Source organism: Chelonia mydas, chromosome 10 (genome assembly GCF_015237465.2).
Source record: "Chelonia mydas isolate rCheMyd1 chromosome 10, rCheMyd1.pri.v2, whole genome shotgun sequence".
NCBI classification, from domain to species: domain Eukaryota; kingdom Metazoa; phylum Chordata; order Testudines; family Cheloniidae; genus Chelonia; species Chelonia mydas.
The window spans coordinates 65,872,465-65,885,624 of NC_051250.2; the positions used below are offsets into that span (position 1 = coordinate 65,872,465).

At 43.6% G+C, this 13,160-nt stretch overlaps 2 protein-coding genes across 5 annotated transcripts in view; one reads left to right on the plus strand and one right to left on the minus strand.

Moving 5' to 3' along the window:
- Positions 1-2,019, plus strand: part of TM6SF1 (transmembrane 6 superfamily member 1) — a 34,119-nt gene extending 32,100 nt beyond the window's left edge. For both annotated transcript variants that reach the window (XM_043523679.1, XM_043523680.1), the window contains exon 10: positions 207-2,019. In XM_043523679.1, the coding sequence (XP_043379614.1) occupies positions 207-554 (348 nt within the window). In that variant the 3' untranslated portion in view covers positions 555-2,019. The remainder of the gene's footprint in view (positions 1-206) is intronic.
- Positions 1,570-13,160, minus strand: part of HDGFL3 (HDGF like 3) — a 56,931-nt gene continuing 45,340 nt past the window's right edge. Inside the window, exons 4-6 of one of the 3 annotated variants that reach the window (XM_037910579.2) lie at positions 11,850-12,008; positions 9,667-9,813; positions 1,570-2,717 (exon numbers count right to left, since the gene is read on the minus strand). In XM_037910579.2, coding sequence (XP_037766507.1) covers positions 2,712-2,717; positions 9,667-9,813; positions 11,850-12,008 — 312 coding nt within the window. In that variant the 3' untranslated portion in view covers positions 1,570-2,711. Of the gene's footprint in view, positions 2,718-4,298; positions 4,332-4,401; positions 4,477-9,666; positions 9,814-11,849; positions 12,009-13,160 lie in introns of those variants that run through there. The other 2 variants (XM_037910578.2, XM_043523683.1) reach the window with 2 other exon arrangements.

Below are 13,160 nucleotides of genomic sequence, written 5' to 3' on the forward strand. Positions count from 1 at the left end.
TATATAGTATTATTTTGACAAATTTGCAGAATTTTTAATTTGTTGGTGCAGAATTCCCCCAGCAGTAACAGACTGGATCGTTTCAGCATTACCAATTCTCATAAAACTATGGTGGATTGTTTTGGTTAATATTTGGAAGTATGAACAATTAACATACATAACATGGTTACGAACATGTTTTATTGATCAAAAAGTATTTCTTGCAGATCAGCCCTGTTAAAAATCCTGAGAAATCTCTTAAAGAAGACTCTACATGCGAAAGGCAAATCATATGGTTCTGGAAATGCTGTTTAAGCATTCAGTCTTGCTCAAGTGCTGAGCACTCCAGGTCTCATCCAGCTAAGCATCTATGCACATGCTTAATCATTGAAATTGACAGGACTATTCACATGCTTAACTTTAAGCACATGGTTAACTGCATTGGTGAAGGGGGCATCAGAGGGCTCAGCACTTCGGAGAATCCAGGTCTTAAACATTTCCAGGTGTTTTCAGAACAGAGTTTTTCCACTGAACTTCTCTACACAGCTGCTTTTGCTCCTGGTATTTTGCCATAAACAGGCAGCAGCTAATATAGAATTTAGTAAGGCCTTGGCTGGTGGAGCGTACGTTTCTATTTGCAGTTAGAAGTATTTCTATTACATCAGAATATCTTTATACTAAAAATAGTACATTTCTGTCTCATTTCTGGATGAAAATAGAGGATAAACTTAACGGGAAACATTTCATGCTTGGGTATTTTAGAATTTCTAAATTTAGAGAGTTCTTTTTTTCTTTTTTATAGTCTAAACACAGTGTCGGCTCATCCATGTGCATGTTTCAACCTATACGGGGGGACTTACATACTTTAACTGGAGAATGTCAAACCCTGAGGGGAAGTTCACAGCAGTGGTCAGAAGAGGGGTCTACGCTTTACAACTCTAGCCAAAAGGGCAGGATTCAATTCTCCCAGAGCATGTGTTGGTTGCAGTTTTGTTGTAGCCATGTTGGTCCCAGGGTATGAGAGAGACAAGATGGGTGAGAAGCTCTGTGGAGCTTCAAAGCTTGTCTCTTTCACCAATAGAAGTTGGTCCAATAAAAGATATTACCCCAGCCACTTTGTCTCTACCGTAGCACACGTCAGTCAATTTTTGACTGGCAGAAAGGAGCTCATAACATTTATTTCCTCCAGGATCCAAACCTTCCTGGGTGTAGAGTCCTCCCTTATATATTTGAATTCAGCTCCATCCCAGCACATTCTCCCCAAGGAAACAAAACAAGAGCTGTTCAGCCGTCGCAGGATTTACTGTCTCACAAATGGGTATCACGCCCCCAATGTTTCCCCTAGTGCTTTCAAAGAAACTTTGAATATGGTCAAGGTGAATTTAATAACCTCTTGTTATCCAGAAAAAAAAAGCAATGTACAGAAAAAAAAAGATCTCACCTGGACTTGTATCTATTATTGTCAACTCAGTGTTAACAGAATGTTTTGCTTTAATACTTGAGTTACATTAATACCTCACATTATTACACGTATGAAGCCAAATATGACGCTAACTTAGTTGCTTACAACCTCAAACCTTACTCCCAATACACATTCCAATAAATTTATTCTGTAAAAACAATACATTTTTTGTTTTTGTTTTTTTTTGTTTTTTGTTTTGTTTTTTACAGTAAACTTGTCAACTACAAACCTTGAATACGCAAAAGATGTTCCAAGGACAAGCATAACAAGGATTGATAAAACCAGACTAAATATGTTTTCACAATAAAAGCTGGCATAAAAATAAATAAAATTCTCTATTATCACAATAGCAACAATAATGTACACAGAATAATGGTTTTGGAATGCTTACTTCCTAGTCTAGATCTATTTCCAAAATTAAAAACAAAAACCAAAAACCAAAAACAGAAGAATGACAGGATCCTTTTTTAAGCCTTTCAATACTGAAAATTCGATGTTTTGGTTTGGTTTCATAAGGTTTCTGTATCACAATAAGCTTAGAAATGGAAAGCATCCAAATGAATGAGCTCAAATTGTGTTGGCATTGGAAAAAATCCTTGTATTAATCTAAAGAAACACAAAAAGACTTTCACTAACTCCACATATAGGTACTAAGCCAGATAGTGTACATTACATCGTGATTTTGAGAAATATTAACGAGTATAACTAGCTAGGTATTTCTAATAAGGAAAGATATTTTATTACAGTATTGACCGTTGCAATGATCTCAGCTGAAGAAGAATTTTTCTTTCATTTTGTAAACGGATCAAAAAACAAGAAAGGATGGATACAGTGTAATTTAAAGTTATGTTTGTAGGTGGAATAGATTCTTGTGGTCTTGTATGAAGGGGATTAATTCCTACGGTTTGCTTGTTTTACAAAAATGCAGATTTTGAACTATTTAATTTGGAGTTTCTGCCTCTACTCTTTAGAAAAGGCTTCTACAACATGTACAACTCTGCAACATCTCCATAAACCTCAGTCACTGGAAAAGGGCAACTCCATGCAACCAAATAATATGAAAATCAAAAGATATCCCTTAGAAAAAGGGTAAAATGTCATTTCTGCAAACACAACAGATAGGAATGTGAATAATGTGCATACAAACTGGGATGCTGTTGATGATACCAATGAATAGATGTGCTGACTCATATCAAATCCAAGAATATTAGACAACCAAACACGTAACCTTCTTGTGTTTTCCCTTCATGTGCAGCAGTCAATATGTTGGTTAAGTCTGAAAGAGAGGAAAAAATGTATTTAATGTAAGATTTAATGCATCAAGCTGCAGAGAACAAGATTCAAATGAATGCCTTATCTTTACATTTCAGAGCCACAGTTACACTCACTGCATGGTACATGGCAATAGCAAGATTTTTTTTTAAGGAAACAGTTCGTGTTGCGTCATAAACACACATTATGACAAAATATTAAAGAACCTGGGCTTGAGCATTTCGGACTTTATTCAAATAAAAATCTTTGTTCCATTTATGTTGGTGGATTTTGTCTCCCCGCCCCCAGAATTTCATTATGAAAGGTGCAGGATACACCAAACACAACCAAGTTCTGTAGTTTTCTGTTTCATCAAACCCTTGGTATGCATCACGCAAAAGGTTAGATCACTGCTCTGTCCACAGGAGCTCCTGGGCCTTGCAAGAAGTCACTAGAAATGGCTGTGTGTTCTGCTCAAGCAAATGAACACTTGCCCACAATGAAAGAAATACAAAAACTGAGGGGTGTGTATGTTATTCCTGAAGATATAGCCTGGCTTGGAGCGCTCTGTGGGATGAAAAACATAGGCGGGAGAAACTCCCATGTTACTATTGAGTCAAGGCCAGCTCTTGCGCCCATTATCATTAAGAGGAACAGAATCAGTCCCTTTCTGTGTGGTCATGGCAAGTCTCTTGTCTTCATGTCTCAGTTTCTCCATGTAAAATGGACCTAGTGATACCTACCTACCTACCTCACAGGGACCCATTGATTTTTGTCTCTCTCATGGGAGATGCTGTATGAGTACTGCACACTCAGGCAGGGCCTCCCTTTGGGGACTGTTCTAGAAATCACTTGTAAAGAAAGGATTCGGAGCGTTACCTGACCTATCTACCCACACACAAATTACTGAAGGAAAGAACCACACCACACACAGTCAACGTGAAGCAATCAACAATATATTTGTTTTTGTTCATTCAGAAAAAATCAACATCAAGAAAAAGGGGGCCAGAGGGTGAATCCACAGGGAATGGTGCGGTTTTCATTTTACACAGGATCTGGAAGAGAAGAGGAAAAAGAAAACATTTTAACACTGTAGCACGAGCAGCTCCCGCCCTGTACAACCCCTTGCGGCAGTGTTATTCATCAATCACACCATGGCTGTGGGTGAGCATGTCTCTCTGAACCAAGCGGTTCAGCTGACTACTGCTGCCAGCTAAGGGAGCTCACTAGCACAATGGGCCCCCAGTCTGGCTGTAGCCTGTAGCTGCTTATGGCTCTCTGGCACAGGGACCGTCTTTTTGTTCTGGTTTATACGACAGCTGGCACGGTGAGGTCCAGGTCTGTGACCAGGGCTCCTAGGCACTCTGCAATACCAATCTAATTAGTAGAGGTCTGTGCTTTTGTTCCTGCTTTCTGTCCCCTATCCATGGTAGGGGTTCTTACAAAATATGTCCCATACGGCATGCGCAATGTCCTTCACGGCCCTTCCCCCTCCATTTCCCAGGCCAGTGATGCTTTGCTCTCCAGAGCTCCCTCACTAACTCTCTTCTCTCTCCTGTTTATGTGTCGCTCGCTAAGGTTATACTTACAGGTGTGTCAGAGCCTTTGCCTGGAGATGCTTTCACTGCTGTTGTGCTTCCTTCCGGAGGGAGGTGCAGACACCCGTTAAAACAATTACAGACCGATTAGTCAACCAAATCCCGGTTGCCTTTTACTACAAATCCCTACTGACATGGTCGTTCTCCCGCATTAATGAGAGAGGCAGGGGCTGCACTAGTCAGTCCCTACAATGAAAACGTTACATGAAATATACAAAGCTATCCCACCATAGTGTTAAGGCTTTGCTCTTGCCAATGATAATGTGCCCATGGGGTTGAACAGAGGGGGCAGTGGTGGCCGCCACTACTTGCTCGGGCTCAGTCGCATGTTAACGCTGCAACTCCTCCTCACGGCTCAGAATTACGACTTAAGTGCTGGGCCATAGCTTAGCACATGAGACAGGATAAAGACGAAGGGGTCGGATCCTCCCCAACATGGCTGCTGCTGCACAGGTGACAGAAATCCAGTCTGATACCGCCCACACCCCCCGCCCATCACAGAGCATGTCTTGCCTACTCACAAATGTAGCAGGGGGTTTGGCCCCCAAGCCCGCAGCTCCCCTGATGGCCCACACTGCCCTCAGGAAATCTGCAAGACCCTGTGCCTCTGCTCAGGCTCCTTGATCTACCCACTGCTCCTGCTGAAGCCATGCTGCCAGGCTCCCCCACTGGCTGCTGCCCCAGAATCTGCCTTCCAGAGCCGCTCCACTGCATGGATGGGGCAGAGGTTTCGTTAATGCTGACCCTAGCAGCGTTTACATACTTGCTAACGTCCGAAATGTAGGGCCCTACCAAATTCACGGCCATGAAAAACACGTCATGGACCATGAAATCTGGTCTCCCCCTGTGAAATCTGGTTGTTTGTGCGCCTTTACCCAATACTATACAGATTTCACATGGGAGACCAGCGTTTCTCAAACTGGGGGTCCTGACCCAAAAGGGAGTTGCAGGGAGATTGCAATGTTATTTTAGGGGGGTCGTGGTATTGCCACCCTTACTTCTGCGCTGCCTTCGGAGCTGGGCGGCCGGAGAGCGGTGGTTGTTGGCCAGATGCCCAGCTCTGAAGACGGCACCCCGCCAGCCGCAGCGCAGAAGGAAGGGTGGCAGTACCAGACCACGCCACCCGTACTTCTGCACTGCGGCTGGCGGCGGCTCTGCCTTCAGAGCTGGGCTCCCGGACAGCAGCCGCCGCCGCTCTGCAGCTGCCCAGCTCCGAAGGCAGAGCCGCCGCCAGCCGCAGCGCAGAAGTAGGGGTAGCAGAACCGCAACCCCCCCTACATAAACTTGTCACCCCCCCCCCGCCACATACACACACAACTCCTTTTTTGGCTCAGGACCCCTACAATTACAAAACTGTGAAATATGAGACAAATTGAAATTATGGAATTTATGATTTTAAAAATCCTATGACTGTGAAATTGACCAAAATGGATCGTGAATTTGGCAGGGCCCTACCTATGGGGCTTGGGGGGTAGTGGTGGGCATGATGCTGCACGGAGCAGCCAGCACCACAGATCTGATCAGAGAGCCCCATCCCCATGGAACTGATGGACAGAGGATTATGATGCTGGGAGGATGGCTATCCCCCTGCTACCCTACCCTGGTGCCCACCCTGCCCCAGATCAGCGAGGGTTTCATTCCTTCAACAAGACGGTGTCCACGCAATGACAGCTACAACTTTGAGTGCCTTTATTTGCATTGCTTTGAGTCAATCACTCATCTTGCTAGTACAGTGCAAAACCACCCTGGCACTGAAGCAAACAAAACTGGCCTGAAAATCAGGGACCTGAAACCAGCTCCCTGCTGCCCCACTATCCCTGTTGCACCTGCATCTGGCCTCCTGTAGGTAAAAAATTTGCGTGGAGTCAGGAAAGCTGCACATGGAAGTACGGCAGAAGAACAGAGGATCCAGTCAGAGAGGCGCTAGTGGTCTGAGAGTAGGACTACTGCCAAGTTCAAATCCTAGTGCTGACACTTCCTCCCTGTGTGGTGTTAGGCAATTCACTTAATCTCTCTATGCCTTAGTTTCTCTACTTGTAAGATGGGAATAGTGATATTTGTTTACCTTCTTCATACACGTGACAATTAATCGGGCATTAATTCTGAAGTCACAATGATTGCAGAATCCAACCCTTACTAAACATGCTGCGACACAAAGTTGTTATTGTAGTTTTATACTGTAAAAGCTAAATGAAATTAGAAATGAGAAATGTTACACTGGAATATTCTGCTTAGAAGGTATTATGAGGAAGCCTAAGCATAGGTACGCAGCAAAGGACTCTATCCAATGGGCAAGCAGTCTCAGTGGCTGCTAGCTTATAGAAGCCCTGTCAAGATTCATATTAGCCAACAGACTTTTGAGGTTCAGGTACAAGATGCAGTAATTCTGGGCTATCATTTTGGAGAGGCAGCCATGCTAACAGCAGCAGCAAGGGAGGGGAGACAGAGGATCCTGGGAATAGCTGGGAGGCTAGTATGAATTTAGCAGCAAGCCTACAAGAGGAGCTGAACCTGTGGGCTGGTGTGATTGCCAGCAAGCCTGGCTTATGATCTAATATCAAGGTGGTGTTCTCTGGCTAAACAAAGATCAGCCAGATGGCGAAGGTTTTTAAGGGGCGCTATGACCCAAGGGCACATGTTGATCTCCTACCTCTCAGTCAAAGCAATGATGATTAAAAGACAAACCCTGTCCCCTTTGAAGATGGGAGAGGTGCCTTCAGCACACTGGAAAAGCATCCAGGCACGATATAAATTGAGTGACTATTGTGATATTATTAAGATGAAAAGCAGTCTGTGTCCTCTGGGTAACTCATGCACGGCCACAGGAGGATGCATGCTGGGAGCACCAGAGACATGGAATCTCATCTGCAAGAGCTCTCCTCCTCTGGGCAGCACTGCAGTTAAGTCAAGATGAATGTTTTTAGGCCTCTCATCATTCTAGCAGGTTTCCATGGCCTTCCACGGCTTGGGAGGCCACGCGGCTGGGCAGTGATCCTTGCATGGTTCAGCACCATACCAAAATGGTGGGGCTGACCAAGCACATTCCAGAGAGCAACTTAAAGAGGCCGTTTGTTATGTATAATTAGAGGTGCCAAAGTCAGCATCTTTTCCACACTGAAAACTGTAACAAAACAACTAATTTTCTAATTCCAGTCTTGCACAGGAACCTGATGAAACCTGAGCTTCCCTAACATGGAAAGAGCAGCCTAAGGTATATTTTTGTATTATGTTCCTGGCACCTTCTTATGACCAGATAAACCCACTGAGCTTGATTTTCCTCCCCACATAAACCAGGTCTAACTTCACTGAGGTAAAGAGAGTTGCATTGGGGTAAGTGAGAAGAGGAGCAGGCCCACTCTGTTCAAGTTGTGCATTACTGTTCAACTGCTCTTTCATAGATTGTAAGGCCAGATGGGACCATTAGATCAGCTAGTGTCACCTCTGGGTCAAATTCTTTGGCCTGTGATGTATCAGTTCCCGCGTCTTGAGCTCCATAATGTGTGTTTGACTAAAGTACATCTTCTAGAAAGGCATCCAGTCTTGATCTGAAGACATCAAGAGATGAAGACTCCACCCCTTCCTTGAAACAGAACTTTAAGAGCTACTGGAAAGCTCCAAAGAGAAATCCCGAGGAGGACTGAGGGTGAAATTTACCCAGTGTACAGGGGCGCAGAAGTCCTTTTGCACAGCAGAACCACAGTGGTTCCACTACATATGAGGTGGGCCGCCACTAAATAAGCATGACTCGGGACACCATGCCCCCAGTGCTCTTTATCAGCCTCAGAAACTGTGGAGTGGCAGTGTCTGTAGTGGCCTGGGGACATAGATCTGAGTGAGTGAGTACAGTGCTTATAAATCCCCAAGGAGGAATTGTGCAGGGATTGTGGACCCCATTCCAGCACAGGGCTTGGAAGTGCTGCAGGACAGTGCCTCTCCTTGTGTGTGGGTTAGGGTGGTGGATTCCATCCCACTCCAACCTCCATGTAGTTATAGCTCTCTCACACATTTGATGCCATAGTTACTCACTGAAACTGGTCATTAAGCATTTCAACCCTGACCAAGAGACTAGGTACCAAATCCTGAACTTTGAAAAGTCATCCGGTCTTATTACTACGAGCAGGCAAAACTCCATGCATGGTAGTACCTTCTGACCATACGCTGAACGTGGGATGTAGCTAGGGTGACCAGATGTCCCAATTTTATAGGGAGTGTCCTGATTTTTGGGTCTTTTTCTTACATAGGCTCCTATTATCCCCACCCCCGTCCCGATTTTTCACACTTGCTGTCTGGTCACCTGAGATGTGCCTACTGCCATGTTACTCCCACAAGTATGTGTCTGGGAGTCTGACCCAAGCATCTGGCATACACTTTGCACCAATCACCACCCCTAGGATCAGTGCTTACTTAGTGTTCTGTATGCCAGTGACAGAGCCAGCTCCCAGTATACTGGAGAGCATGCCCAGCAGTTAAAGGGGTATAATCATGACAAACCCTCCTCAATCATAAAGAGCTCTGAAGGGGAGGTCGGAAGATACATTTGAGTGTGCGGTGTCCCACTGCATCATTCCCCACAGCCCGGCCTGTTATCTGTGCAGTGTGAACAGAGTAGGACAACACGGAGCAGGAGTAATTGTTTTTTGAAAGGTGGCTGCCGTTTGCCCATTTGGACAGGCCAGGATACGATCTAAACACATCAAGACACATCAGTTCTCCTGACCAACACTCTCCTTGTCTGTTGCTGGGCTCATAGTAACAGTGCCAGGGAGTGCAGTGGGGACAAGTATATGTGGATCAAGCTTGTGAGGCATCTGCAGGTTACTTTTTTGTGCCAGCTGCCCTGCTGCTCTGGGGCACAATGCCATTACATGCCCCCTTCAGCACAGTGAAACCCAGAGCAGGATCAGCCCAGGAACCTGCACGCACAAGGCCTGATTCTCCTCTGACTTAAGCCTGTCTGAATCAGAAGCGGCTCCAAAGAAACTGGCAGAATTATGTAGGTGTAAATCATGTGAGCGAACAAGCAAGCCCACTGCATTTAGTACGTCACAGTACAGCATGCACAGGCCCTGATTCTGCTCTCACCTCTCACCTCAGTTTTGTAACAGTGCAACTTCACTGGAGCTACTCCTGATTTACACTGGTGTCAGCGAGAGGAGAACTCATACCCACAGTGTTTGCTAAGGCTTCCTCACTCATCTAGGTTGAAATTCATCCCTGTGCAGGTCTAATGCCACTTACACCCTCAAAGCCAGAGCTGAGCAGGACTTATGCAGTGTGTATAGGCCTCTGCACAGGGTGCACTTCACCACTGGGGGTCTGAGTCTGAGGATCTGTGGTAACAAACTGCACACAAAGGGAATGTGAACGGAAGATTACCCCTTCACTGGTTTTCTGCAAATCTGAAGAAGTGTTTCTTGTGTCATTGCCTGCGTCTCCCGCATCAGAGCCGCTCTTATTTTCTTCCTCTTTGCAGTCCTTATCATCTTCATCTCCGGGAGATTTCCGTGACTGCTTGGAGGATTTCTAAACAGATCAACAACACAGTTAACAAACAAAGATCAAACTTCAGAGCGAGAAAGACGTAGCCTGTGTTTTACAATGCGCGTGCAAGTCCATTCTTCTTGTCCTAGCTCATGGGCCCCTGTTTGAAGCTCTTCTAGATACAGTCAATGGGGGTGGAAAGCATAGATTGGTTTCAACATTCAGAGTTACAGCAACCGATGAAACGAGGAGAAATTAACAGCTGACATAAGTGGGTAGCATTGCTAATCAGAGGTAGAGATGATAACAGGAGAAGGGTCATCTGTAGGTTTGGTTAGTTAATGAAATGATGGTGCCAGACTGACAAAAGTTTTGATTAAACACAGAGGTGCAAAACGAGAGCAGAATTGACAGAGCTGCTTTCCATACTTTCTTGGTGCTGTCAGTTTTAATATATGAACATTAAAGCCATATGGAACCATACATCATTCTTCTTCCCTTTATGTTATGCAATTCTCCAGCACAAAGGGATAGACCGTGGCTTTACTAATTCTCCATTTGTCCAGAGTCTTCCAGAAAAAAAAGGGGTAGACAGGACCTGAATTTCTAATGTGAAACACACACAGGGGAAAAAAAATCTTTTTATGTATTTTTTTTTTTTAAACCTACAAGTTCCTGAGTGCTGAGATCTAAGGTTTTTGTTCAGGTCCTGGCCCATCTCTCATGCAAAGCTCAGCAAATCTGAAACTAGTCCCGAAATAATTAATGGAATATTTTTCAGTGACATTGTAAGAGGCCAGATTAATAAGACAAAATAAATCAAGCACTAATTCTTATAGGGGATTTTTTCCCTTGATTTCAATGGGCTTCAGATCAGGCTCATGATTAAACCAGGTTTAAAAAAGAAACGAAAAAGAAGAGCAAAGCCATCTTGAGCTGTTCTTGAGAGCACATTAATCAAAAAATGACCGTTCTGGCAGTTTCATCATACACTCGATTATAATCAGTGCCCATGTATTCCTGAATTCTACAGTCATAGATTTTTGCTCTGGAATCCACCCCTTGTTGCAGAGTCATACTACAGAACCCAATATTTCATTAAAAGAAAAATATGGGCCATATTGTGCTACCAATTTTTAACTCCCTGGGAGCTCTGCTTAAAACCAATGGCATGATACGGCCCTATGTTTCTAGTTCTTATGGTTGTGAAAATAACCTTGAAATGTGAACTGGGAGTAAATTAAAGCATAGTTTCCAGACAGCTTAAAATAAGAGCTCAGAGAGGGGTGAACTGCCTCATTCATCCCAGTGCAGAGTTAGTTCTGAAAACTGAAGATGAGAATTCAAATGTTGACCTTGTTAAATGTTTCCCTCTTCTTTATCTTTATTTATATTTACCTTATTTAAATGTGCTTGTCCCACAACCCCAGCTGCCTCGGTCCCCACTCAGCTACTAATGCCAGAAATGCCCATTACACAGCTGCCAACCATCCAGCTTCCCTTCACCACCACCAATTTCTCTGATCTAATAAAAATGATAATCCGGGAAGTGTGTAAAATATGTTGGGGCAGATCCACAGCTGGTGTAAACAGGCATTGCTCTGTTGGCTTCCATGGAGCTGTGCTGATTTAAACCAGCTGACAATCTGGCCCACTGAATAGAACACCAGTGCTACTGTGCTGACAGACAGACAGACAAATATGAAAATGAATAATGATCTCAAATACTTACGTGGCTCCCATTACCACAGTGCCTGAGCCCCTGGCAAGCTTTAATGTATTTATCCTCCCAATACCCCTGTGAGGTAGGGAAATGCTAATAACCCCATTTTACAGATGGGGAAGTGAGATGCAGAGAGATCAAGTGACTTGCCCAAAGTAATATATTAAGTCTGTGGCAGAGCAGGAAATTGAACCCAGGTCTCCCAAATACCAGGTTAGAGCCCAAACCACAAGACCAGCTTTTCTCTCTAGTTCAATAAACCCCACTATTTTGGAACAGAAATCTAGACCTGCAGAAGGCCAGGCTAAACTGCCATTACAATGCACAAGTGACAATGGAAAAGCTTCTGGATCACCTTTGAAGTGTAAGATTTTTTTCGTTTTGAGCCTGCTTTTTCATTCTTTCTTTTGCCTTTTCCATCCTCTTCTACCCGATCACCTTCCTCCTCACTGCTTGCATCAGCCGTATTTCCTCCTTCTCCCTCAGTTTCTGAAGAGCTCTGTTGCTGGATTGCCTTTGAAATAATAAATAATAATAATAATAATAATTAACTAAAACTTCTCCCAAATAATTAATTTTTGCCATGTCCCATATTGCACAGGGAGATCCTAAGAAGAGAGAGCTTGCACTTCAATCATTTTACTCAGGAACAAATTATCCTGATCTTACAACCATCAAAATATAGGGCTGGCAGAGGCAATTTCTTCAGTAGCCACTTGAAAACAGTTATCAGATGCATATTCTGAGATGACACGCTCAGAAAGGTTTACAGTACAGCTGTCAAGCGATTAAAAAAATTAATCATGATTAATCGCACTGTTAAATAATAATAGAATAAGATTTATTTAAATATTTTTGATGATGTTTTCTACATTTTCAAATATATTGATTTCAATTACGACACAGAATATAAAGTCTACAGTGCTCACTTTATATTTATTTTTGTTCACAAGTATTTTCACTATAAAAAAAACAAAAGAAATAATATTTTTCAATTCACCTAATACAAGTACTGCAGTGCAATCTCTTTATCATGCAAGTTGAACTTACAAATGTAGAATTTTGTAAAAAAACCCCAACCTTCATTCAAAAATAAAACAATGTAAAATTTTAGAGCCTGCAAGTCCACTCAGTCCTACTTCTTGTTCAGCCAATCGCTCAGACAAACAAGTTTGTTTACATTTGCAGGCGATAATGATGCCTGCTTCTTGTTTACAGTATCACGGGAAAGTGAGAACAGGCATTCTCATGGCACTGTTGCAGCCGGCATAGCAAGATATTTACATGCCAGATGCGCTAAAGATTCGTATGTCCCTTCATGCTTCAACCACCATTCCCGGGGATATGCGTCCATGCTGATGACTGGTTCTGCTCGATAACAATCCAAAGCAGTGTGGACCGACGCATGTTCATTTTCATTATCTGAGTCAGATGCCACAGCAGAAGGTTGATTTTCTTTTTTGGTGGTTCGGGTTCTGTAGTTTCTGCATTGGAGTGTTGCTCTTTTAAGACTTCTGAAAGCATGCTCCAAACCCCGTCCCTCTCAGATTTTGGAAGGCACTTCAGATTCCTAAACCTTGGGTCGAGTGCTGTAGCTATCTTTAGAAATCTCACACTGGTACCTTCTTTGTGTTTTGTTAAATCTACAGTGAAAGCGTTCTTAAAA